We start from the raw sequence: 27,756 nt of genomic DNA, 5'->3' as shown, positions 1-27,756 counted from the left end.
ACAAGGAACAGATGTCTGCTCTCATACGCCTATTCAATATCATATTGGAGATCCTGGTCAGTATAATGAATACAAAAAAGAAAATAAAAGGCACACCGATGCGAAAGGAAGAAATACAACTGTCCCTATTCACAGATGACATGATAATATACATAGAAAATCTCAAAGAATGAACAAAAGAAGCTTCTAGAATGAATAAATAAGTTTGGCAAGGTCACAGGATATAATGTCAATGTACACAAATCAATGATAATTCTATATACTAGCAACAAACAATCATAAATTGAAATTTTAAAAAATCATTTACAATCACACCAAAAACATTAAATACTTAGGTATAAATCTAATGAAATCTCTACAAGATGTACTTAAGACTACAAAACAGTGATGAAAGAAATCAAAGAAGATCTAAACACATGGAAAGGAATAGTAGTTTATGGATTGGAAAACTCAATATCATTAAGATGTCAATTCTCAAATTATTTTTTTTGGTTGTGTTGGGTCTTCGTTGCTGCGCACGGGCTTTCTCTAGTTGTGGTGAGTGGCGGCTATTCTTTGTTGCGGTGCGCGGGCTTCTCATGGCAGTGGCTTCTCTTGTTGCAGAGCACGGGCTTCAGTTGTTGCAGCATGCAGTCTCAGTAGCTGTAGCTCGTGGGCTCTACAGCACAGGTTCAGTAGTTGTGGCGCATGGGCTTAGTTGCTCTGCGGCATGTGGGATCTTCCCAGACCAGGGATCGAACCCGTGTCCTTTGCATTGGCAGGAGGATTCTCAACCACTGCACCGCCAGGGAAGCCCCTCCCAAAATTGATCTTTAGATTCAACACAATCCCAATCAAACTTTCTGCAAGAATTTTTTTTGTGGAACATTGATAAGCTAATCCTAAAATTTATATGGGAAAGCAAAGAAGCTGGAATAGTGAAAACAATTTTGAAAAAGAGAATGGAAAACTTATAAAACCTGATTTCAAGACTTACTCTAAAGAAACGGTATTCAAGACAGCCTGGTATTGCTGAAAAGATAGACACATAGATCAATGGAACAGAATAGAAAACCCCGAAATAGACCCACACATATATGGTCAGTTGATTTTTGACAAAGGTGCAAAGGCAATTCAAAAGAAAAGAGTATTTTCAACAAATGGTGCTGGAACAATTGGACATCTATATGCCAAAAAAAAAAAAGGAATTTTGACTCATCCCTTGCACCAAATACAAAAACTAACTGAAAATCACATAGACCTAAGTGCAAAACATAACACTACAAAATTTCTAGAAGAAAACATAGGGAGAAATATTTGTGACCTTAGAAAGGCAACGTTTCTTAGATACAACACCAAAAGCACAATTCATTAAAAAATAAAAGGAAAAGGAAAACTTGGACTTCATTAAAATTAAGACCTCTTTGAAAGGCATTGTTAAGAAAAAATAAAGCCATAGACTACAAGAAAATATTTGCACCATGCACATCTGATAAAGGACTTACAATATATCCAGAATATATGAAGAACTCTCAAAACTTGATAATAAGAAAACAACCCAATAAAAAAAAATGGGTAGCCTCTTTACCCAAGAAGGCATATTGATGGCAAATGCACACATGAGAAGTGCTCAGAAAAACCTGTTGAATGGATGAATGAATGAGTGAATGACATTTGGCCTTCCCAAAGTTATCTGCTACTTGATTAACACTTTCGAATTTATTATGATGATTATTCTAGCAACTAGAATCCTTGAAAGTTATTCTAGTACAAACATACATACTAAAGCCAGAGAAAAATAAGTTTTAAGTATCTCTATCTCAGGTCCCTTCTAGCAGGGGGAATAATATTTTTAAAAGTTAGCTACATTGAGATAAACACAATAAAATATTTCATAGGGCTGCTTCTTACAGTATTTAATAAAATGATGGTATCGTGCAGAGTTCATTTGAGTCAAACAATTTAGTGGGGGCCAATTGGATTCAGTCAATGTCCTCAGCTTTCTAAAGATCTAGCTTAATGCAGGGGTGGATATAGACTATTCAGATAACACTACAAAAATGACAATTTCCATAAAAAGTTCCTCTCTCAGTTAGGCTTTGGATAGATATTCAGTGTCAGTAAATTCAAGATATACCACTAGATAAAAAGAGTGCAGATAGACATCCACCAGTGATGCTAACAAGGCCACGTGTCTGAGAAGACCACCCCCCCTCACCACAGCTGGGCTGCAGCAAGAGTTTCTGCTTTGTTTCAAAGCTAACAGTTTATTTCCTCAGTTCTCCTCATTTGCAGACAGTAGAATTCAAAGTTGCTATTGCCTTCTTTTATTGAAGACTTTATTAGGTGATTAAGAGGCCTCTGAGATTTGTCTTCTCCCTTGGTCTCTATTTCACACTTAAAATTTTGATTCACAACCTATCTTCCGGCAGAGTAAAGTATCTTAGTCTCGTGAAAACATGTGTTTATGTGTGTGTGTGTTTTCTATTTGTTTTTTCTCTGTTCCAGAAATGGGGTAAAGGTTATTGACCTATTCCCCAGACATCAGTTTGTTTTAAATTGTTTAAGGGATTCAAAAGGTGGTCAGGCCTTTGTACTTATTAGTATGCTCTGAGGACTGTCACAAAACAGCATGCTAAGGTTCCAAGAGACAGTCTGGCTGCTGGATGCAGCTTAGTCTGGATGATAAAATTGTGTACAGTCAACAGCAGCAATTAATTTAGCAAGGTCCAAACTAAGCACTATTTGCTAGAGAGTTTGGAGGTGAGGCAAGGATTGGGGCAGCAGGGTGAGTCCAAAGTTGCACGATGAAAGAGGCCATCCACCATGACCACTATGTATTAAAGTGCTGGCACAGTGTAGGCTTTGAAATGGTAATGACCACATCTTTTCACAATATTGTTTCTATAAATGATATCATTAAATTAGTGTTTGTTCAGGGACTACACTTCCATTAGCCAATGATAATATACTTTCCAAAGACCTTTGAATCTAATGAGATACTCATTAGAATGTCACAGAAACCTTAGGTGGCATGGGGTTAAAAAAAAGAGGGGGGGCAAGTCGGCCTTAAATATTGATTGAATGTCTACTATGCGACACAAGCTGTAAAGATAGTCTGAATTAACATTTTTAAAATAAAGTTATTTGTTTTATTTATTTGTTTATTTTTGGCTGCATTGGGTCTTCATTGCTGTGCACGGGCTTTCTGTAGTTATGGTGAGCGGGGGCTACTCTGTTCTGGTGTGCGGGCTTCTCATTGCAGCGGCTTCTCTTGTTGTGGAGCACGGGCTCTAGGCATGCAGGCTTCAGTAGTTGTGGCACACAGGCTCAGTAGTTGTGGCACACGGGCTTAGTTGCTCCGTGGCATGTGGGATCTTCCCGGACCAGGGTTCTAACCCATTTCTCCTGCATTGGCAGGCGAATTCTTAACCACTGTGCCACCAGGGAAGTCCATGAATTAATATTTTAAGTCAAATTCTGACATAAGCTGAAATAGTTGTAGAACTAAATTAATTACAAATTACCTTTAATGGAACTAGTTATAGAGTGTGGTGGACAGACTATAACAAGATTACTGTCATGTGCTATTCTATCTAGTTTAGTGAAAGAACCAAAATATTTCATTCAAAAAATTCATGATCCATTCTCCTTCTGAGTTCTGACCTATTTCCTTGAAAAGGACCAATCACATTAAAGCCTTCTGTTAATTTTTTTTTTCCTTTTCAGTGCTTAGATAAATACAGTCAAATGGCTGTAAGAGTACAAAGTAATGGCCCCAGTAGGGTTTCTTGAACTGACCAGTAGACATCACTTGAGCCCGTCCTGCCAGGGCCAGGTACCCTAGGGACCTAGGTCCTCAAAGGTAGGGCCCAAGTTTTCCTGTCTCAGAGCATTTTCATTTGCTGTTTTCTTCATCTAGAAGGATTTCCCCTAGATTTTCTCACGGCTTCATAACTGGCTTGTTCTGCCACTGAGATCTCAACTCAGACATCATTGGCTTAGAGGGACCTTTCCTACCATCCAATCTAAAGTGTCTCCTCCTCCACATCACACTCTCATAATAGTGTTTCTTCACAGCACTTCTCTAAAATTATTTTACTGTCTTCTTCCTTCCCATTAAAATAGAAGCTTCACGAAAGAAAAGGACCTATCATGTTCAAGGCCTTATTTATAACATCTAGAGTCAACAGGAATTGGCACACTTTTTTTTTTGTTAAGGGCCACATAGTAGATACTTGAGGATTTGTAGGCCATGGTCTTTCTGTCACAACTACTCAACTCTGCCATTGTAACGTGAAAGCCACCACAGACAATATGTAAATGTATGGACATAGCTGTGTTCTAATAAAACTTTATTTACAAAGAACAGTCAGCCAGATTTGACCTGTGGCTGTAGTTTGCCCACCCTTGCTCTAGAATATTGTACTGGAACACAGTACTCAGTAAATATTTTTAAATGAATGAACATAAATCTCTTTTTACCTGGATTGATATGAAGAAATGACTGTCCACTTGTTACTCTACGACAAACAAACGAGTGGTATATACATATATCGTTGTCATAAATCCTTAGCCCTGATAATACTGAGTAAAAGATGCCCTAAATTTGTTGGTGGTAATTGAATTGCACTAGTGTGGCTTTGCCTGGTGTTACTCTTCTTATTTTTCATTTCTAAATTGGTAGTGTTGGGCTGCACCCTGCAGGCCTGCATGCCTCGTAGTTGCCCAGCCTGGAGACCAAAGAAAGAGCCCGGAAACAGCAACAGAGACATCAAGGTCTTAACAGATAGGGGATCTTACAAATCTGAAACAAAAGGTCCTGGAGAAACTGTACCCTACCATGTACAGCAGATGGCAGGCAGGACGCAGCAACAACCTTCACTACCCGGGGGAGAAAGAGGCTACCATTTATAGGGGGAATTGATAACAGGTTGCCTCATCAGTTACCAGGGAAATGGGCAGCTGGGGCAGGGGGCAAGCATGTAGGCAGTTACTGATTAAGTTTTATAATTAAGAGGACTGGTTAGTCATGTGAGTGAAGCTGGACTGGTGGAGCAGGGGCTGTACAGAGAGCAAGGGAACAGCCATCTTGAATGGCCTGACCATACACATAGGTACAGAGCTTTCTTTACACAAAGGCAGAGTATATGGCCAGGGAAAGAATGTGATTTCCAGAGGCTATTTCTATCATTAGTCTAAAAATACAAATCCTCTGAAGAAAAGCAGATTGATTTAAAGTCACAATAAATTATAAGTGAGTAATCCACATAAGAGAATAATAAAAGGAAGAAAAATCTTGTAAAAGCATCTTGAAGGCATATTAAGATTTTTTATTGATAAATAAGTGGGAATTCATTTTATTTCTGGTCATAATATTAAGGTATGATCCCAGTTCTGTGTTTATAGAGGTAGAACCACTTCATTTTTCTATTTAATGAATTAATTGGTGGGAAAAAATATCCTCTGGCATTTGCATCTCCTATGTTCCTTTATTGTAGTGACAAGAAAAGCCATAAAATAATATTTTAAGTAATAGATAATATATTGGTGTCTTTTTAGACCTCTTTCTGGACCTGTGGGTTGATATGTGTTTTTAAATAATAAATGTAAAATAATGATTATCAAGCTAAATGGTAGTGGGAAGTACAGGAATAATTCAAAATTTAAGGGTTCCTTCCATATGTGAACCTGGTGTTCTTTGCCAGGTATAGATGACATCAATAGTATAATTCCTACAAGCAAACAGCAGAATGCTTAGAGGCTGGTTATCACACTTTTTTCCCCTTAATGTTGTTAGAAAAATAGACTAAAGTCTTTCCTAGATGATGGACTTGTGTTTTCAAAACGTGGTCCATGGCCTACCTGCCTGCATCAGCATCATTTGTGATGCTTGTTAAAAATTTGTATTCCTGGTCTTCACCTGAGACCACCTTAATGCTTCCAGGTCTCTGTAGTTGATTAAGCCCTCAGGTGCAATTTATACACAATAATGTCTGAGGGTACGTTGAGAATTCACATTCTACTACATCAGATTAATCACAGTGAAATTGAGATCCAGTATTTTTCTAGCTCAGTATCCAAAGAATGTGGAAGCTACTTTTGCGGATTTAAAAATATAAAATAATGCATGTAAAAGACCTGGTAAATGAGGAGAAAAATATAAAGAAAAATCATTTCATAATATGGCTACTGGGTGGGGGTAATATCAATATTTGGTACCTGGGTGAATTTCCTTCCAGCACACATTCTTAATGCTTAAAATAGGAAAGTCTACCTTTTCACATCTTTCACTTGGGCAAGAAAAATATTTTAATTAAAAGCCTAGTATCTAAGATCCCTTACTTTCTGTTCACAATTAAGTGTTGAATTAACCATTAGTGGCCTCAGCTGAGAAGCCCATAGACTAAGATCATCCTCTGTAGGTAGATTCACGTGAGACAAGGAATCTCCTGCTGAGACTGATCCGCCCCTGACCTCATCCCAAAAGGAACCCAATTGACCCCTACATCTGAAACACCACATCCTGCAAACCTACGTGAGTAGCAGCTAGTCTCTCTTTAACCTGTGCTTGAAAACCACGGAGCCAGCTAAGAGAAGGACGATGCCCTGGCCCTCTGCAGCCCCACTCCCCTAGTTCCGCTGCCGTCGCAGCCTCCGGGGGCGGGGGACAGTGGCGGGTGACAGTGGCGGGTGACGAGTGGGTCCTCGCCCAGGCTCCGCAAACGTTGAGCGGCCGTGCGCCGCGGGCGCCAGCTGGGCCTGCAAATCGCCGCCCGGCCGGCAGAGGGCGCGCGAAGCGGCGCTGGAGAACCCGGGCGCCCGGGGGCCAAGTGCGAAGCCGTTCGGGGCCGCAGTCTCGGCTGCCCGCCCTTTCCCCGCCGCCCTGCTAGCGCAGCGGCCGGCGGAGCCCTTGAGAGGGGAGGGGGCGGGGAGCCGCGGGCTCCCTAAACGGCCCTGCGGCTTGGAGCGCCGAGCGGGAGCGGCGCGAGCCCGAGGGGGCGGGGAAGCGCGGGCTGGCGTGCGCGCGCCGGGCGTGGGTTGGGGTAAGAAGAGCGGGCGCGGCGGCAGCGCCGGGCAGAGCGACGCCGGCTACCCTGGACAGCGCATCGCCGGACGCTGGGGTCGCTGCGCCGCGGATCATGGTGAGTGGGGGCAGCGCGCCGCGGCCTGCCTCTTTCTTTCTTTCTTTCCGCGACCGACGCGCCGGGCGGGAAGGGCCCGAGGAAGCGGCGGAGCTGCGGGTTCGACCAGTGGAACCCGTCGCTGTCTGCGGGCCGGGCCGGGCCGCGCGGGCCTGTAGAGGGGGCGGTGAACGTTTGGGCGCGGTGGGGGGAGGGGGAACCGCGGGTCTAGGGCGCTTGTTTAGGGTCCGCGGCCCCGACCGGCCCCTCGAGGCGCCCGCCGCGTCCAGCCCCCTGTTGCATGCACGCGGCCGGCCAGAGCTGGGATGCCCGCCAAACCGCCCCCTCCTTCCGCGGCGGCTGTTCTCGCGCTCCTCCCGCCGCCCCCCTCTCCCGGCGCGGGGAACGGCACCCCCCTCGCGCGGGACCGACCCCGCCGCGGGAAGTTCAGGCTTTGGGGCGCTAACTGTTGAATTTCTGCCCGCGCGATGCCTGCAGTCCCTGGGGTGTGTCTGTGCGCCGGCCCGTACCTCCCCGGGTTTGCACTGTGGGGTCGGGGGGTGGGTTTCCACGTGTGAAGCGGGATGGAGGGACAGCTGCTGTGTTCTTTCCGACAGTTCGTTTCTCCCCCAGTTTGCCAGGCTCTGACTCCACCCCGAATTCATAACGCTTTCTGATGGGCGTTAAGCTCTGTTCCTGGAGAGAGGGGGTGGCGTGTCCCCGCGTGCCCGTGCCCCAGGAACTGCCCGAGAGTGTTGGCGGCAGAGCCTGGTTGTGCGACTGCAAAAAAGGAAAGTGTGTGCCAGGCTCTAAGTCCGAGCAAAATGTGAAGCCTCGTTTGTCCTCAGTGGTCCCTATTCTATCTTTGCTTCTCTCCTTCCCATATGGTCTCCTCTCCACTTCAGGGCTTGTTCGTATGCGAATCTCCTTTCCCCCGCTTCAGCGGACACCAGTCAACCCTAGATTTTGTCTTCTCTGCCGTTTCAGGCACACGCTATCTCCCTGATTACGGGGGAAGCCTTCTCTGGCTACTCTTCTTAAAATTCCGGTCTTTCCCATCCTACCCACCACAGTTCATATTATCCTGGTCTGCTTTTTTTTCTTTAGCATCTATTATTTAACATACTATCTATTTAGTCTGCGGAGTTAATTGAACACGTTCCCCACCAGAATGTGAGTTTCAGTAGGGCAGAGATTTTTGGGTCATGTTGTTCACGGCTCTGTTACTAGTACCTACAACAGTGCCTGACACATAGCAGGTGTTCAGTAAATTAAAAGAATTAGCCCAGTAAAGCAGCATGCTGATGCTAACGTTATAATGTACAAATGAGGAACAATAGTGCCACTACGGGATTATCTATCCAGTGAACAGTTGTAATGATGAGAATCACAGGTGAAGTTGAGAGGAGGGATGCTCTTGGAGAAGAGGCATTCAGTTTGGTGGCCCTCAATGATAAGAGTACAGCTGACCATGCTCTTGACACCTTGGCACCTGGGTGGACAAAGCATTTTTAGGGCTAACTGGCTGTCTCCTTCAGGTCCTGCGCCTTTGTTCCAAATTATTATGAATTGTAACGAGTGAGGGAACAAGTCGGAGGATATCTCCTTAACCGAATGGAAGAGTCATGGGAATTAACCTAAAAGAGCCAGAATAAAGGGCAAGCTCTTATAAGCTGCTCTGTACAGTCATGATACAACCTTCAGAAAAGCATTTTTCAGAAACTTTGGGTCTTCAGAGGAGATTTTTTTTTTGAATGTCCAAATCCAAGTCTTCTCACTTAAAAAAAATGACGGAGAGAGTGTGACGTAGGGGTTATAATCCATAAATAAAGTAGTGGTTCAGTTCAGAGCCACCCCTCAGGATCCTAGTGCAACATGAACAGCCTCTCACGATGTCTCTGCTAATCCTATTCCAAAACATATTTTTCAAATTCCCTTTTGTTTTTCCACTTCCAGAGTGTAAGTTTATGGCAATCCTTTGTTTTAAGCCTGGGGAAGTGTGCTTTTATAATCTGAGCCAAACTGCTTAATAAAATCTACCTGGGAAAGTTTCTGAAAATGATGTACTTATAGCCATCGCTGTACAAGTTCTGCGGTTCTATGATTACTCTCTTGTCCAGATAGTTAGTGAAATTAAAGGTTAAAAAGGAAAGAAAAGTAAGTTTGTCTTTGAAATTAAAACCAACCAACCAACCAAACACAAATGAAAGATACTTCATTCTTAACCAAGTTTATATTTGTAGGAGATTTTGCTGTGTTATGACTCCAGTCCAAATATCAAGCCGTTTTTTTCTTCAAAAGCAAAGCATTATCAAGGAGTACAAAATCCATTTTTAACGTACCCAGCTGGGTAAGCTTACTTTTTGGTTCTTCAACAAAAGGCTGCAATTTAATCTAGCTCCCTTCAAGACATGTTTTTTTAGTTGAGGTATAATTGATTCCTTCAAAACATTTCAATCACAGTTGGGGAGGTCCAGGTGCTTTCATAGTCTGAGAGTGTTGACAATTTGTTAACTGGATACACGATGTGATCCACTTCAGAAGGCGGGGCCCTGCTGGTCAGGGTTGCACCCAGGATCGCCTTGCTTGGCAATCGGATGTGTACCGTCCAACTTGTCAGGTTTGGGTATTAGGAGTAGATGGTGACCGAAGGCAGGAAGTTGCCCTGGAAGCTCTTACTTAGGCTCAACATGGCCAAAGTATGTCAGCATCAGTAGTTCGTGATAATTCTGAAGTTACAAATGTGCTCACTTGTGTTTTTTCTTAATCGAATTAGGACATCGCTAGTGTTTCACTGACTCTGACAATGAACAATTATAATAACTTGCTAGTTTAAATGTAGCCATTTAAAATTTAACAATTTCATAATTTCAGAGTGTAAATTGTTCTCGGGTTGATGTGGCAATTTGGAGTTCCAGGTGTGGAGTCAACCCTGGGTTTGAATCCCAGCACCAGCATTTAACTATGACCTTGGGCAGCTTAACTTCTTTAGGCCTCAGTTTTTTCTTCTGTGAAAGGAATCAGTATTGTTATTTCTTAAGATGGTTTGAGGAACAAATAAGATACTGCACTTAATGTGGCTAGTTTAGTGCTGCGAGTGTTCAGTAAATATTAACTGTTGTAATGACATGTGTTGTTCTATCTCCCGTATCTGTTTGCAGTCGAGACACCTCTGAATGATGTCTGTGATTCTTCTCAGAATTCTCTTCCCCATATGTGATACTAACACATACCTAGTATTGCTCTGTATCAGCACTTATCCAAGATAAATATAAGGCGAGCCACATAATGTAGTTTAAAATTTTCTAGTAGTCACATTAAAAAGGACAGGTGAAATTAATTTTAACATTTTTAACCCAATTCATGCAAATATTATTTCAACATGTAATAAATGTTAAAAAAGTATTTTATATATTTTTTTCTGTATGAAATCTTCAAAATCTGGTGTGTGTTATGCTTATGGCATGTTCAATTCAGGCTAGCCACAGTTTCTCAACAGCCACTTGATTTGAGGCTACTGTATTGAGACAAAACAGCTCTAGATGATACATGTCTTCCAAATGTACCTCTTATCTGCTAGACCCTTTCCACTCGTGACAACCTCACTGCCACCTTAAACCTAGCACGACTGAAAGAAAGCTACTCACCTTTCAGACTCGCCCCTGTTCCCTCTTGCTGTTAGTAATTCCACCAGCTCTGAAGGCTACTGTGTCGGAAATCTGATTCTTACTCTCTTTTTTCTTTATATTGTTTATTGTCTAATATTCTCATATTTTTACTTGAAGATATCTTTCAATCTCTTCTGACCAGCCCCTTTTCCATTATTGCTTTTTCTACAGGTTTCCTCTTTTGCGGTCTGTTTGTTTTTTTACTTGAAGCTTGTTATTTCATCATCATTTTCACTTAGTAGCTTATTGCTGGGGCTCTGGTCCTCTGGTGTTCAGAGGTCTCACCCCTCCCTTTGCTCCTGCCCGCCCCTCTCCTCTGGGTCACCGGCCTCCACATTCTCTCCATTCTTTCATCAGCTCTTTTTCATGTTAAGTCACAAAAGCTTTCTATTTTATCGCTTATTTCCATGTTGAACACCTTTCCTTTATCAAATGTCCAAAGAAATAACACTTACTTTCACTGATACTCTGCTATTAAGATGACCCACCCAAGGGGTGGGGGATGACCCTCCCTTTACCTGAAAAGAAGCTCAGGTAAATGGAGGAGAAAATTAAACCATAGGAAGGGAAGATGAAGTTATTTTTGAGCTTTATCTACCTTTCAAGAAATATCTACGGACCTGATTAATGAGAGTAACAGCAACCTCCTAAACAGTGATGACACCCTACGTTACTCAGTGCCTTAGAGGAACAGGGTGCTTTCCTCTGTGCCTGGTGAGCAAAGCTACAAAACAGAAGAAAGACACTGGACCAAAAGCAAGAAACCTGGCTTCCTGTCCTGGCTTTATTGTGGACCAGCTCTGTGCCCTTGATCAAGCCACTCTGGGGCACTGTTTACTCATCAGCAAAATGCCTTACTCTCTTTTTCACAAGACTGTTTTGTCAGTATCAAATTCTGGGGCCTTTACACTGGCTATTCCCTCCGGCTGGGTCTTTCTCCTGAGAGAAAGACCCTGTGTGGCTTCTTCCTGCTACGTTTTTAATTAGTCTTACCCTAACCTCTCTACTTAAAACTGGAAACTGCCAGGTTGTGTTCACGCCCTTCTCCTTACGCTGCCCTCTTTTTTTCATAACACTGTGAGCTTACAATTTCCTTGTTTACATAGTGCTCAGAACTTTCTAATAATTTACTTATTACGTTGTGTGATTTGTCGTCCTTCCTACCTCAACGCGAGCTTCACGAGGGCAGATTTTTGTTTGCGTTGCTCAGTGATGTATCTCAGGCACCGAGACTAATCCCTGTGACGGACAGTAAATGCTAAATGATTGTGGATAGAGTGAAGGCCAGATCTGCTGGTTCCTAGGGCGGTGGTCCTTTCTCTTCACGTCCCATTTCCCACATGCCAAGGATGAATTGGGAAATTAACATTTGCTTTGCAGACATATCTACAGCACAGTCCCTTCAAAGAACAATCTCTCTTAATGCATTTAAAGTCATTTATCACAGTTCAGTTTAGGCGTGTTTCAGTAATACAGATGTTTCACCAATGCACATAGCCCAAGTAACCTCTTAGTAAATGGTAATGTGTGTGTATTCCTACAACTATATTTACACTGCACGATCGTTATATTTGTGGAAGGGACCAGGTTAGGTCATTATTTCTAAATAATGAAACGTATGGTTTCGTAAGTTCTTAGTGAAATCAAAATGTGTATGCATTTCTATTTTGTAGAAATGTGTATGCATTTCTATTTGCATTTCATAATTTGTAGGCTGGGCCAGGTTATATTGTTTTTACATAATGAAATCTATAATTGTAGCATTAAGTTCTTACTGAAATTAAAAATGAATATTTCTTTTAATAGTAATATAAACAAAGCTATGATTCATGAATTTACTGAATAATTATTTTTACTTTACATATGTTGCATTCTTTGGCTTTGAGTTATCACTTCAGTACAAGGATAGTAGTATTTTATATTAATCAATAAAATGTTTTTTAATGCATTTTTACACACATTATCTCTTGAAGCCTCACAAAAGACTTGGGAGAGACAAGTCCTGTATCACTATACCAGTTCACAGGTGAGAAAATTGAGTTTCAGAGAAGATAAATGATTTTACCCAAGGTCACATACTAGAGGTAACAAAACCAGGCATAAACCTCTGACTCCAAAAATATCACCTCTTCTGCTAATCCAGATAGCCTTATCCTAGAACCAGTGCAAATGTGTCTTCTCGTACAAATATGATGAAAGAAGAGCACTTTCTCATTCCTGTAGATAAGAATGGAAAAATCAGAATGATTTCCCCATGTAATTTCTTTCTCATGAATTATAAGAATAGGGGTAGAGGTATATATACACACAGATACATTTAAAAGTATTAAATGTATATAAAACCTAAAGATCTGTTTCATATACATGGAAAATGGAGCATATGAGGGAAAGTGTTATTTTTTTTAGATATTTATTTGGTTGTGCCGGGTCTTACTTGCAGTACGAGAGCTCCTTAGTCGTGGCATGCAAACACTTAGATGCAGCCTGCGTGTGGGATCTAGTTCCCTGACCAGGGATGGAACCCGGACCCCGTGCATTGGGAGTGCGGAGTCTTATTAACCCTAACCACTGCGCCACCAGGGAAGTCCCAGGAAAGTGTTATTTTAAATGGTGGTGATATGAACAACATATGTACATATCAAACTTTACCAGTATAATGAGTAGGGGAACACCCATATAGTAGACAATTAAGTAATTTACAAAGGAAGTAAAGTTAAAGTAGTCTGTTTTTGAGTAGAATGACTGCAGTATTAAGACATTGATCAGAGAGACCAGTGTTAGCTTTGCACATAAATTTTTGTTTCATAATGAGAGTTCATCATTTGGGTTTATTTCCAATACTTTAAAATTTTAAAGTATTGATTTTTCTGTAAGGCTAAGTAGAATTTGGTTTACTAGAAACTTTGAGTTTAACAGCTACTATGGCAACTTGGGAGACGCTTAAATTTTTTTTTTTTTTTGGAAGGGTCAAAAAGTTTATTGACCATTACACTGAACAGTTGGATTAAAAATTAACTCAAGCCTTTAAAGAAGAAATCGGAAGGTATCCATAATGCAAAAATCAATTAGGCCATTTTCAGTTTCCTGAGGGATCAGACCTGATCAGCTGACTTTCTTCTTGGCCTCTGGGAGGTCTCTGCAGAGTTCTCCAAGGCACAGTGGGAAGAAAGGATGGCTATTCTTTGACCTCTGCTCCCATGCCAGAGGCTTTCCTTAAATTCTTACAGGGAAGACTCATTCTCTTGGAGCCAGCAGCTTCCTTGATTTTTGGAAATGCAGATTTCATGACTGTTTTTTTTGGTTTGTTTTTGTTTTCGTTTTGCGTAATGCGGGCCTCTCACTGTTGTGGCCTCTCCCGTTGTGGAGCACAGGCTCCAGACGCGCAGGCTCAGCGGCCATGGCTCACGGCCCCAGGCATGTAGGATCTTCCCGGACCGGGGCGCGAACCCGTGTCCTCTGCATTGGCAGGCGGACTCTCAACCACTGCGCCACCAGGGAAGCCCTTCATGACTGTTTTAATGTCAGTGGTGAAGTTATGCCTAAGAGGAAGGGTGTTTTGGGTTGTCAGAAAAATATTCAGTTGTCAGAAATGCACTTGGAGGCTCTTTCACATCCCTTTTCTCCATAGGCTGGGGAGTTGTTAGTTCTTTGTATTTTTAAGGAAAGCATTACCTTTCCTTTGGCCTCTTATCTATTCAGATTCCTAAAAAGAAAAGGCACGTGTCACAAGTTGTTTGGGATTTACTACCTGAAGTCTGTTACAAACTCAAAGCACACTAGCTTCACTGTTGTGTAAGCCGTGTTTCTTCACTCAACAATAATGTGATTATTACATTGACCCCTTAAAGGTCCTGCTGCTACTACTAAGATGCTGCCGTGTTTTCTTTTTTTTTTTGTAAATTAGGTTTACTATACCATAAATCTTTTTCTTTTTACAATTTAAAAAGTAAGTGGAAACGTCCCTGTTGTAACAGATTTCTGAAAAGAACATTAATCTTTTTTTTTTGGGGGGGGATATAGAATTACAAAAGCGTGACATGAATGCAACTTTTCACAAATGCAGAACTTATAAAACAGGGTGCATGATGTTTTTCTCTGTGTCGTGGGGTTTTTAGAGGAAAGGTTTCTGAGGAGCAGAGTAGTGGTTGGAGGGTGGACCCGGAGAGGAGGGTTGGTTAGAATCAATTTAGGAGCTGGAAGGGATGGAGGATGATAAAGATTTCCTAGTTCAAATCTGTCCTCAACCCATGAAGGGACTGACTTGAAGAAAGTAGGGTGCACTGGGGTGGGGAATGGAGGGTAGGCTCCTGCCCCTGACCCCACCCTGAGGGGAGGAAGCACAGTCACAAATGTTCCCATTTTAGAAGTAAGAAAACTGAGGCAGGGACTTGTCCAAGGTCACACAGCTGAGAAGTGGCCAACTAATCTGAGTTCACACAACTGCTTGTTGGTAGAACTTCAGTCATTTCCTTTTCTTGGGAAAAATGAGCTATTTCCTTTGGAATCTGGGTTCCCATTCCTCTCTCTGTCACTCATAGTAGTATATTTATTAAACGTGGTGATAACATCTTGCATTTGTGAGGTGCTTATGATTTTCAAAACACTTTGGTATCAGTGATCACCTTCAATCTCATAGCCACTTCTCAGAGTAGAGGTGACAGGGGGATGGAAACCTCAGAAACCCTGCAACAGAAGCAGTGCCAGGAGTTACAGTTGAACCAGGGGCCCATAATAGCTCATCAAACTACACCTGCGCACAGAATTTTCCAGAACAGACTGCCTTGTCCCCAGCTCTGGCAGAAGAGTCAGACCTCAGGCAGCCATATTTCATACCATGTGACCTCCCTCCCTCACCCCTGATTTGTCTAAGGATGGACACTGGATCCCAGGGCAACCAGCCACAGGCAGGCCTGTAGCCGATCACAGCAGGTAAAGTGCTGCCTGAGGGGGAGTGCTCATGAGTTGGGCTCATGAGTTGGGCCTGAGGGGGAGTGCTCATGAGTTGGGCCACAAGATCCTGAAGAACGCTAACCTTGTCGGTGTTTGCTTTATATAAGATAGAACAGGTGTCTGTAATAGTCTTAAGTCCTTGGTGTAAACTGTGGAATTGATAGTTTACATTAATTCTTTTTTTGAAGGAAAGAGAAATGTTCTCTACGTTAAGTACCATGTTGTTTAAAAATCGATACCAAGGGGACATGGAAATTCATTGCCTTAGTAAACTTTTGATTAAGTATACCCATTTGTTCCTTCCTTCAGCCACATGATCAGTAACAGGCAGTGTGCTCGGCACTGTCAACCTAAATAGAAAAGACAGTTACTGCTTCAAGAAGTCAGCAGTGTGGGGGGAGAACCTTGTGTCCTCTAGTGTGAGCATATGAACAAGTCAGTAGCTGAGGTTTCGAGTCACTCAGGCCAGTAAATGTGCTTTATGCTTGTTACATTTTATCCATTAAGAAGATTTAGTATAATAAGGTGACTAGTTGTGTTATTTTTTTTTTTTTAATTTATTTATTTATTTTTGGCTGTGTTGGGTCTTCGTTTCTGTGCGAGGGCTTTCTCCAGTTGCGGCGAGTGAAGGCCACTCTTCATCACGGTGCGCGGGCCGCTCACTGTCACGGCCTCTCCCGTTGTGGAGCACAGGCTCCAGACGCGCAGGCTCAGTAGTTGTGGCTCACGGGCTTAGTTGCTCCGCGGCATGTGGGATCTTCCCAGACCAGGGCTCAAACCCATGTCCCCTGCATTGGCAGGCAGATTCTTAACCACTGCGCCACCAGGGAAGCCCTAGTTGTGTTATTACTTAAAAAAAAAAATCTAAACCCTGCAGCATGGGTAGCTTTTGCCTCTTTATCAGGCCAAGAATGTGGTCAAGACCAGGAGGTGACTGGTCATTGAAGAGGCAAAATCGTCAGGATTGATAAAACTGAGATCGAGATTGAGTCTGTGACACCAGAGTACTCAGAGGACGAGGCAATTCCGTGAGAGGAGAAAACATCAAACCAGCTGTCTGAGAGCGAGGGTGGGTAGAAGGAGCATGAACTTAGGAATCAGACGTGTATTTAAATGTACATTCCCAGACTCAGTGAAGCCACATGTACTGACTCAGAATCTGAGTGAGGGGCTTTGGAATCTGTATGCCAGGAATCGGGTGCACACGAATTTGGAATCTAGTGCTCTAGAGGCTCAAAGGAATAAGTGTCCACTTTCTAGCAAAAATGTTTAGTGTATGATCATGAAGGAGTTGGGATCAATGCTGGATCTTGAACAGGTTGGATTTTGACGTGTAGGAAAAAAGAGAAAGGTAGAATGGAGCAGAACATTCCATTTAGGGAAATACGTTGGTAAGGAACCAGAAAGCAATAACATTTGAGAAGAAGCTGTACTATGAGCAGCTTATGGACAAGGCCACGTCTGCAGAGGCTAGCACAGAATAAAGAGGTGCTCAGTAAAGAGCTGAGTTTGAAGCTTAGGGACAAATGAGATTATGGGATGGGACAGATCAAGTCAGATTTTGAAGAGTCTTGAATCTGAGGCTGGGAAGTTTCTTCTAGATTTTGTAAACCAGGTTTTGAAATGGAGAGTCAAATGATGAAAGCATTATTTAGGAAGATTTAATCTGGTTTCCATAATACCTGGGACTGGGAGAGCCTGGATAAGGAGGTTATAAAGGGGCTGACTAATATGTTAATTCTCTTATTTTCATGTTGTCAACTTTTGAAAACTTATCTCTGGGTTTTCACCACATGTTCCTGGGTTCAATTTATCTCATCTATAAAATATGTATAATAACACATGGTGAAGATTGGGTCAAATAAGATAATATATAAAGCCCCTCATGATATAGAAGCTAGCTGAGAGTAGATGCTCAAAACTGGTGGCTGTTACCCATAGAAACTTAATCATATTATCTTTACAAACCTAACTTTTCTCTCTATGCCTGGAACAGAGATCTTGAAAAATCTAACTTGATTAATCTACATATATTTACATTAAAAGGTTTTTCATATTCCTGATATTTTAGGGGGTTTGTTTGTTTTTGCGGTACACGGACCTCTCACTGTTGTGGCCTCTCCCGTTGCAGAGCACAGGCTCCGGACGCGCAGGCTCAGTGGCCATGGCTCACGGGCCCAGCAGCTCTGCGGCATGTGGAATCTTCCCGGACCGGGGCACGAACCCCTGTCCCCTGCATCGGCAGGCAGACTCTCAACCACTGCACCACCAGGGAAGCCCCTGAGATTTTAGTTTTAACATTCAGGACTTTTTCTGGAGAGAATGAAAACGTGATAAAAACTTAATTCTCTGATTTTTGGGTCCTTTTCTTTAGGCTGCATGAGTTCTGTTAATTAATGAAAAATGAAAAGCTAAACTGTGTGCTCGTTTCAGAACAGTTTTTCTTTTTAAAAAGTTCTCACCTATAGATGCAATCACAAAACTGTATTTTGAAAACTGTTTCATGGATTTGAATCACAACTTTAGAAAATCCTAAGAGCTGCACGTAATCAGATTAAACTTTAGCTGTTTGCCCAACCACCCACATCAAATTGCCTATGTCTTGAGCTGCTTAATTGTGCTTAATCGAATGCTTTAACCCCTAAAAATGTACAAGGAAACAGATCTTCCAGGCTCTGCCTTTGCCACTGGATCGTCATTACTTCAGGTACTAAAACCCTAAAAATAGCAGATTTTTGGATTTGTATGTTGTATTGGAAATAATGAGGAAAGAGAATATATATGTACACAGCTTCTTTTCCTGCTTTTTCCCTGTCAGTTTGGCAGTAGTGGAAATTGATTAGGAATTTAAGCGTTACGTGTAAAAGCGGAATAGGTGGACAATATGGGGCTTACTTTTCATGACCTAGGAGAAGACAGTGTTAGAAGAGGCAAAGATTAGGTGGGAAAAGTGGAAGACTTGTTAGACGTGTTGCGGGCAGTGAATAGACCCGCCTGGCTGGTGTGAAGCTGTTGCTAAGAGGACTGGCCCAGGCAAGGGTGGAGGAGGGCTTTGAACCAAATGGAATGAAGTCCCTGGGTTTCTGGTCAAAGTCCATGATGCCCTCCAACATAAAGCCCCTTCCTCCCTGGTAGAGTTATTTTGTATGGCTTGATTCCCTATCAGTTCATTTTCCCCCCAAAATAGGATAATTACACCTTCAATTTGTGAGCAACTTTAGAAGAACTTTCCACGGGGTCCCTCATGGTAATGATGATTATACCATATGTTTGTATAATGCTTTTCAATTTATAGAACACTTTCACAGCATCTCAGTTGTATTTTTTTTTTTTTTTTTTTGCGGTACGCGGGCCTCTCACTGTTGTGGCCTCTCCCGTTGCGGAGCACAGGCTCCGGACGCGCAGGCCCAGTGGCCATGGCTCACGGGTCCAGCCGCTCCGCGGCATGTGGGATCTTCCCGGACCGGGGCACAAACCCTTGTTCCCTGCATTGGCAGGCTGACTCTCAACCACTGCGCCTCCAGGGAAGCCCAGTTGTATGTTTTTTAGTTAATTACTTAGTTCATTATCTATCTCCCCCACTGCAGTATAAGGCCTGTAAGGGCAAGAACTTGGTGTGTCTTGTTTACCACTGCAATTTCCACACTAGAATGGTGCCAGCGTGTAATAGACACCCAAAGAATACTTGTTGGATAAATGGACAGATGTGTAAATTAAGAAGAAACAGAGGGCTTCCCTGGTGGCGCAGTGGTTAAGAATCTGCCTGCCAAATGCAAGGGACATGGGTTCGAGCCCTGGCCCGGGAAGATCCCACATGCCGCGGAGCAACAAAGCCCATGCACCACAACTACTGAGCCTGAGCTCTAGAGCCTGTGAGCCACAACTACTGAGCCCACGTGGCACAACTACTGAAGCCTGTGCACCTAGAGCCCGTGCTCCGCAACAAGAGAAGCCATGGCAATGAGAAGCTCGCGCACCGCAACGAAGAGTAGCCCCCGCTCGCCGCAACTAAAAGAAAGCCCATGCGCAGCAGCAAAGACCCAACACAGCCAAAAATAAATTAATTAATTTAAAAAAAAAAAAGAAGAAACGGAGACTCAGATTGTTCAGAGTCCTATAGCTAGTAAATGGTGGATTGGGGATTCAAACCCACTTTATACCTGTGTCTCATATTTTCTCCCCCACTGCTTGTTTCATTATAGTAATTGACTTTCCTGATACCCATGTTAATTTCAGCAAGACTGAGAAAACAAACCATAAAAAGTGACAGGTTTGACTGTATCAAAATGTTAAATTTTGAGATGACAGAAGACACCATAGGCAGAGATTAAAAAAACAAGCAGCAGACTAGAAGGTATTTGCCATCTATATAACAATATAGATTGTTATATATACAAATGACTTTTTATAAGTCAATAAGCAGACAAGCAACCATTAGAAACATGGATAAAGGTTATTAAATGGCAGCTCACTGCAGAGGAAACCTCAGTCAATAAACATTGAGAGACATGCACAACCTCAGTAGTAATAAGGAAATGCAAGTTAAAACCATGCTACATCCATGAACTTGGCAAAAACTTAAAATGCTCACAGTAGCAAGTCCTATAACTTTTCTTAGAGCGATATGGTAGCTTTTACTAAAATTATAAATGTTAATAAGCAACATAGCAATTCCACAACTAGATTTATTCCCAGAGAAATTCTCAGTTATTAACACAAGGAAATTTGTGTAAAGCATCATTGTTTGTAAAAGCAGAAAACTGGAAACAACCTAAAATATCCATTAGTAAAGAAATGGATAAATAACACTATAGAATATGTGATGGGATACTATACAGCAGTTACAGTGAATGAGCTAGATCTTCATGTATCAACATGAATAGATCAGGCTGCCGAAATCACGTATGATATAATTTATATACATCCTTAAAGTCGTATTGTTACATTTTTGTTTGAATATCTGTATATAAATGTATAAAAACATGAACAAGAAGGCTTGACCTCAAATTTATTGCAGTAGTTATATCTGAGGAAGGAACAAGGGACACAGGATTAGAGAGAGATACAAGGGAAGGACAGCTTTAGCAATTATATTTTATTTCTCAGCACCTGCTAGGTATATTCAGTAAATATTTATCAAATTAATTTTAAAAGATTTGAAACAAATGATAGTTTTAACATGTGATATATTTATTTTACTATTCTTTACATTTTTATGCTTTTATATTTTTTCCTAAGTTAAAAGTGGATTTGGATTTGGGATCTGTGTTAGAGATCTGGTGTGAATAGCACATGTGGGACAGATTAGCCACAAGGCAGCAGGACGGGCTGTTGTTTTCTTAGACCCTAGTCCGTCCTTCTTGGCTGACTGACCCAACTCTGAAAGACCATTCAAGGTCAGGCTCGGCAGCCATGCACTTTTAGAGAACTAAAGGACAAATTGTAGAAGGGCATGTTTGCCATTCTCAGTGTTAATTAAAGGAATAAGTATATCTTCCCATGTGTGAAAGAGAGGAATAGCCAAATACAACACTAGCAACTGGTCACATTTATTGAGTTCTTGATAGTAAGACAGAGTTCCAGGAACTCTGTTATAGGAAGCTTTCCTGTATTTCCTCATCCTCACAGCAGACCTGGGAGTTGGTGCTGTCACTTCCTTTTTGCAGATAGGGAAACTGAGACAGTCTGGGGAAAGAAGCGTAAAGAGAGCATTTTTACTCAAATTATACACTGTACTTGTGTGTCCTAATAGGAAGGCAGTTGTGGAGGGCTTTGAACCACATAGCATCCTTTCACTTTCCCTTCTCTAACAGCTGACTTACCCAGTGTTGTCTTTGAGAGTATTTATCTTGAATATCCCTCGGGTCTTTTTCCAGTGTTAGAACTCAAACTGGAGTTTTGTTACTCTCCTTTTTACACTACTGCACTTTTTCTAACTTTTAAAAAAGATATTAAGAAATTTTTGTAAAGACATCACTGTTTAGACAAGCCCTAATTAAAGAAGGTACATTTCTCCTATGTGATGTCACTCCCTCTAGATTATCCAAGGGTGATGGCAGTAGGAGACAGAAGGATGTGACAGTGTGCAGCTCAATTGGGATCTGAAAGTGCAGGACAATGAATGAATGTCTGTTAAGCGTCTACTTAGTGTACAGGCCCATCCCAGATGCTTTTACAAATATGAAGTCATCTAAGCTTCACTGTGAAGTTAGAATGACTTTTCTCATTTTATAAATAACGAAGATGATACTCAGACAATATTTTGCCCAAGGTTATGCAGCTACTTAGTGTCAGAACCAAGACTAGACTTGTAAGACTCCCATTCTTTGCAAGGAACCACCCTGACTGCCATGCTACCTCTTGTAACCCTAACCCCACACACACCAGACCCAGGATTGGCTACAAATGATCACAGCGTGAGTGAGTGGCAAGAAGACACAGCATTCCTCTAAACAGTGGTGGGTCATCGCCCACTAGCTCTAGTTAGGCAAGTTTCTGTACTTCTCTAAGCCTCACTTTCCTGATCTGTCAAGGGAGGTGAAAAAACCTATCTTACAGACTAGCTGAGAGAATTAAGATAATAATATGCAATATGCCCAATAAATACAATGGCTGATACCTAATAAACACATTCTATTTTCATTTATTAGTACTATTATTATCACCTATAATTTCTATAATGAAGAAATAAGTGACATTGGGGGTAATTCTGAAATTAGGAATTCCTTGACATATTGTTTTAAAATGAAAAAAAAAATTGAAAGCATGCTTCATGACAGCTGTAGGTAACTAATGAAGGAGTGTGTAATGCCTTTCTTTATGAACCAATCAGTAAGTAAAAAAAGAAAGGAAAAGAGAGCCTACAACCATTATTACAACTTGTAGGCATTCTCTGCTGGTGGAAATAGTTACTCTGGACTGAAGCCCTCCAGTCACAGATCAGCCTGTTTGTCCCTACCTACTTCTAGCCAAGAATAAAATCTCTTCATAAAAGGTGGCCGACCTGAAGAGTCAGATAAGCAACTGCTTGATTTAACTTTATATTGATCAGGGCAGCCACAACAAGGGAGGCATACAGTGTTCTAGGACAAGGACCTGTTTTACATCTATTATGGAGTTTAAATGCCACATCCAAATTTAAAGCAGAACCAAATCCCCAAAGAGAAAAAGACATGCTATCAACAAAGCAACTTATACATTGCCATAAAGAAGCTCTATAAGCTATCATTTGGTTGATAGAGAAGAGAAATCTATGTGTCTGTAGATTCCCCGCAACAAAAGTGCACATTAGGCCCATTTGGAGGAATGGTATTGGAGACACTTCTAAACTAGGCACAGGCAGAAGGAATCGGTTGTATCAATGGAAATATGGCTTTTTTCACAGTAAGAGGTAATAAGTTCTACCACGTTCTGACATTGTTCACATCTGAAGGCTCTGTTGTTGCTTTTTTTAAATATTGACTAACTGGAATAAATGCAGAAGAGAATGCTGAAGAGGGTGAGGGTCTAGAGTGCATGTCACATTTGTGGACACGTGTGTAATGGTATATATTCAATTAACACTTGTGAAAGGAGGAAGGAAGGGAAGCAGGAAAGGCCAGATGACAAAGTTGGGGAGGGGGAGGAGTTGAATTTACTGAGGCTGTTTAGGAAAAGTGAAGGCTTGGTGTGAAATGTCAAATATCTAAAGGGCTCTCAGGACTTCGCTGATGGCAGAGTGGTTAAGAATCCGCCTGCCAATGCAGGGGACCCCGGTTCCACCCCTGGTCCGGGAAGAGCCCACATGCCGCAGAGCAACTAAGCCCATGCGCCACAACTGCTGAGCCTCTGCGCTCCACAACTACTGAGCCCATGCACCTAGAGCCCGTGCTCCACAACAGGAGAAGCCACCGCAATGAAAAGCCCGTGCACTGCAACGAAGAGTAGCCCCTGCTCGCCCCAACTAGAGAAAGCCTGCACACAGCAATGAAGACCCAACGCAGCCAAAAATAAATAAATTTATTTTTTTAAATGTTAATTTCTATAAAAGGCTCTCATGCAAAAAAAAAAAAATGGTACTACTTGTATGTGATTTTAGAGGAAAGAACTAGGATTGGTGGGTAACCATTGAATGGAGAAAGATTTTTAGCCCCAAATAAGGAATGGTTTCCTAAAAATGAGAAACATTTAAAAATTAGACTGTGCTACCTTGCAAATAGTGAGAAGTCTTTCTCTAGAGTTTTTCCAGTAAGGTGTGTGGATTTCTATCAGAATTATTGTGGAAAGTAATTATTTCCAGCTTTGGGTGTGAAGCTGAATTAGATGTCTATGACTCTCTGATATTATGAGAGCCGATAAACTGCTCCTTGATTCATCTGAGGTTTAAAAAATCATTGTGTTTCCTTTCTATGTTTCTGTTCATAAAGTCTGGACCATGCAGAGCTGATTCTTAGGCCTTTATAGTGCTATGTGGTAGGAAAGGAATCCTTATAAAGAAACGTGTTAATCTTTAATACGTTTTTAAAGTTATTTTTCATAAAACATAGAAGGCTAAGCTTAAGAAATGGAGAAGTACTTACATCAAAACTTTTCAAATATTTTCAAATATTATTTAACCTAAAGATATTGCATCTCTGTATAAGGCAAGATGGTTACTCTGTAGAGTCAGATAGTTACTCTGTTAGATATAATACTACTAATATTCCATATAGTTATGTTAAAGTTCATATGAAGAAATCAGGTTACAGTTTATGAACTGGCAGTAAATCCTGTTATTTCTGGGTTGAGTGTAGCCAAAGACAAAATTTCGTATCATTAATCCAGTGATCATATTGGACTTACTGCAAAGGTATACTTACTTTACTGATTCTAAAATGTAATTGGACATTTTAGGCTTATCCATGTTCCATGACTCCTTGTCTTATAAAATCTTTGTTTCCAGGTGAATGATACTCAACAGCAGCTAATTCAGTCATCATAAGAAGGGATTTTTTTTTCCTGTGTTATGTAAATGAGGTTCAAGGCCACAATACCTGTTGGTGCCAGAGTCAAAGCAAGAACCTGGGTCTCTTAATTCGTATTTGGTGTTTTCTGCCTCATTATGACAATTACTGACTTTATAGTGAAGCAATAATGTTTACTACGTGAGTAAATGTATGGGCATCTCCTTTAGGAGATTCCATGGAATTGGGAAAGCCCATTTTTGTTAAATAGGACCTTTAATTAATACATATATAACATTGGGTTCATCCTACATTCTGGCATCCTGCTAAGTGCATGCAAGTTACCCATATGGGTTTAACATGAATATGTTTTATTCTAAAAGATTTTATCCTAAGCTAAAATAACCGTTGCTGTCATGGAGTTAAATAGCTTTCTCTGTGAACATATTTAGGTGACTCCTCTATTAGGAAATTGTAGAGATTGAAGGAATAGCAAACTAGAATGAACAATTAGGTGAAAATCAGACTACTCCTCGCTTGAGTCCTTCAAAGGGAGGAGAGAAAGTGGCGAATGAGTGTGTGTGTGTTGTAAGGTTTTCCCTTCGATTGTTACCAGCTGCTACTTCATGATAGTGTCTTGGTGGACTTGGGTTCTGTAGCAGTGAGACAGTGGACACGAAGAAAATAAACGGCTTCCGTTTCCCCGCCGTTTCTAGTTTGTCTGGTGAAACCAAGGAGGCTCGTTATTTAAGAATCAGCTTCTTGGACTTCCCTGGTGGTCCAGTGGTACAACTCCACGCTCCCAATGCAGGGGGCTGGGGTTCGATCCCTGGTCAGGGGACTAGATCCCACATTCATGCCACAACTAAGACCCGGCACAGCCAAAATAAATAAATAAATAAATAAATATTTTTTTTAAAAAATCAGCTTCTTGGTGGCTGTCCCAGTGATCTGTAATTAAACACTTAACCCAAGTCCAGGATTAATGTCGAAGAGTTGGCTGGTCCCTCCAGTCACAGCTGAGAAGGATCACAAAAGATTTCCTACCACGCGCTGCCCAGCCGAGCCGGCATCATCCGACCTTTATGCCTGCTTGCTACTGGCTACATTTTCAGTCCTTGGGCTTTTTAAAAGTACCCAAGTTAGTTGGCCAGACTTTCTTTTTTAAAAAAAACAAACAAAACTCATAGTCTCACATCTCCTTCTTTAACTTTCCTAATTTATGTAATTCCAACACACATTTTCACACAATCAGACCTAACGGTCTCTAGAGACTAACTTGGGCCACAACTTGAGAAACAACTAGAACTGCTAATCAAGTGAGGTCACTAGTGAAGTGCAAGTGCTCACATAATCTTCCTGAAAACAGCGTTGCATCAAATACCTTCCTAAATAAAACTCCGGAATGTTTCTAACCCACCCCTTCCACTGCCTAGAGGTACTACCCATTCGTGTTACTGAATTTATCTTTTCTCTTCTAGAGACTGGGAGGGAAAAACACTGTAAACCTTCTATAGCTGCATTAGCTGTAGTAGTTAACATTCTCTATAATGATACAAGCCTAAAAAGCTGTATTTTAAAAGAAAAATCAAATAACCTTTGAGTGCTGAAAGGCAAAAACTAGGTGAAGACTTCTGCCAAGGAAATATTTTTAAAATCATAAGATCATGAAGATAACAATTAGTGTGCTTTGTGTGTGTTGCTTTATTTTGTAGAAGTCAACTAGTTTCTACTAGACAAAGGAATAGATTGATGCACACACTTTTAAAAGAAAATTTGGTAACATTCTCATTATTCATATGACTTAAATGGTTGTGCTTCTTTGACTCATTTTCATTTTTATGATACATTTATAATTGTTTCAAATAGGCATTTATTCACTTTAAAACATTTCTTCTACCCTATTAAAAGTTACACTGCAGATAAGCATTCAAAAGACCTTGCTTGCGTGAAGTTAAACTAAAAAATTGTTGAATGAAAATGAGTGAAGTAACCCAACTTACCAAACTATTCAGTGTTAATATGAAACGCTGCAAATTTCACTTTCACTGATTTCAGTCCCATCTGTCCAGTTCATTCGCAAATTACCCATTGGACCGACATACTTCAGACATTGGCACCATATATGAAGCTAAAAATATATTAATTTAGTTATATAATAAAGTAAATATGTTTTATGTTTATCTCCAGTAGTAGCTTCAAAATTCTTATATAGGCAAAGAATGGGATGGGATGGCTGTCTGGTTGGAAGCAGAGATGGAGGGTAGGGACCTCGGGGGAGGGCTTGAAGCATCTGTCATTTAGAAAATTGAGAAAACACGCTACGTAATGCTCTCTATTCTCTGTCGAGTAGAAATGATTCATCAGTAAGATTAAGAATAGTAATATATCATAAAAGTGCTCATCTAGCAGTATTCAAAACAGTAGCTCAGGAAGAACCAGGTGAGAAGATGTGTGATGCAATGCTAATTTTCAAAAAATGGGGGTCAGAGGCTTAGATTTACATAATTTTCTTTATTTTGACACAGTATCTTGGCAAAAGCAATGGGCTTTGCCACGCATGGGGTATAATTGTAACAAATCATTTTGTCTTCTGCTTTATATCACCTGTCAAATAGCTAAAACTTATATCACCTGTCAAATAGCTAAAACTTGTCACAGCTCTCTTTTTTCCACACCCCCCCCATAGAGTTGTCTGTCTTTATCATCAGCCCAGTGTTTTGGGAGACCGTGTTGGGCTGATGACTGACTGTTGATTAATTAATTGAGGTGAGACCCCAGAAGGTGCTCAAAATAACATGAGATATCTAAAATTATTCGTAAAACTCCCTAACCAGCATAGACGTCAGGTAGCCATTAAAAAGGCCTTTTTTTTTTTTTCCACACAGCGCTCAGGCTGCATTTTGCCTTTCTGTGACTTGTTTTCCTCTTAGAGCCTGCTAATGATGCTCAGTTTGATTTGACATCTGGATTAAAATGTTAAGGAAAAGGTAATGATTTTCCTTTACTTCTTAGAAAAGGCTTTATACAGTGAAGTGTGGAGCAACTAACTGTCACGATAATATACTTCAAACAAAAAAGGATGTGATAAGGATTTCATTCAGCAGGGAAAGA

At 41.2% G+C, this 27,756-nt stretch overlaps 1 protein-coding gene across 1 annotated transcript in view; it reads left to right on the top strand.

Moving 5' to 3' along the window:
- The first annotated feature begins 7,054 nt into the window (after positions 1 to 7,054).
- The window catches only part of ELOVL2 (ELOVL fatty acid elongase 2), a 67,411-nt gene continuing 46,709 nt past the window's right edge, over positions 7,055 to 27,756 (top strand). The window contains 1 exon segment of the mRNA XM_007466404.1: positions 7,055 to 7,124. Within this exon segment, the coding sequence (XP_007466466.1) occupies positions 7,122 to 7,124 (3 nt within the window). The 5' untranslated portion in view covers positions 7,055 to 7,121.

This window comes from Lipotes vexillifer, unplaced genomic scaffold, assembly GCF_000442215.2.
Source record: "Lipotes vexillifer unplaced genomic scaffold, Lipotes_vexillifer_v1.1 scaffold444, whole genome shotgun sequence".
NCBI lineage: Eukaryota > Metazoa > Chordata > Mammalia > Artiodactyla > Lipotidae > Lipotes > Lipotes vexillifer.
Note: the sequence above shows the minus strand (reverse complement) of the source record. Positions and strands in the feature narration are given on the sequence as shown.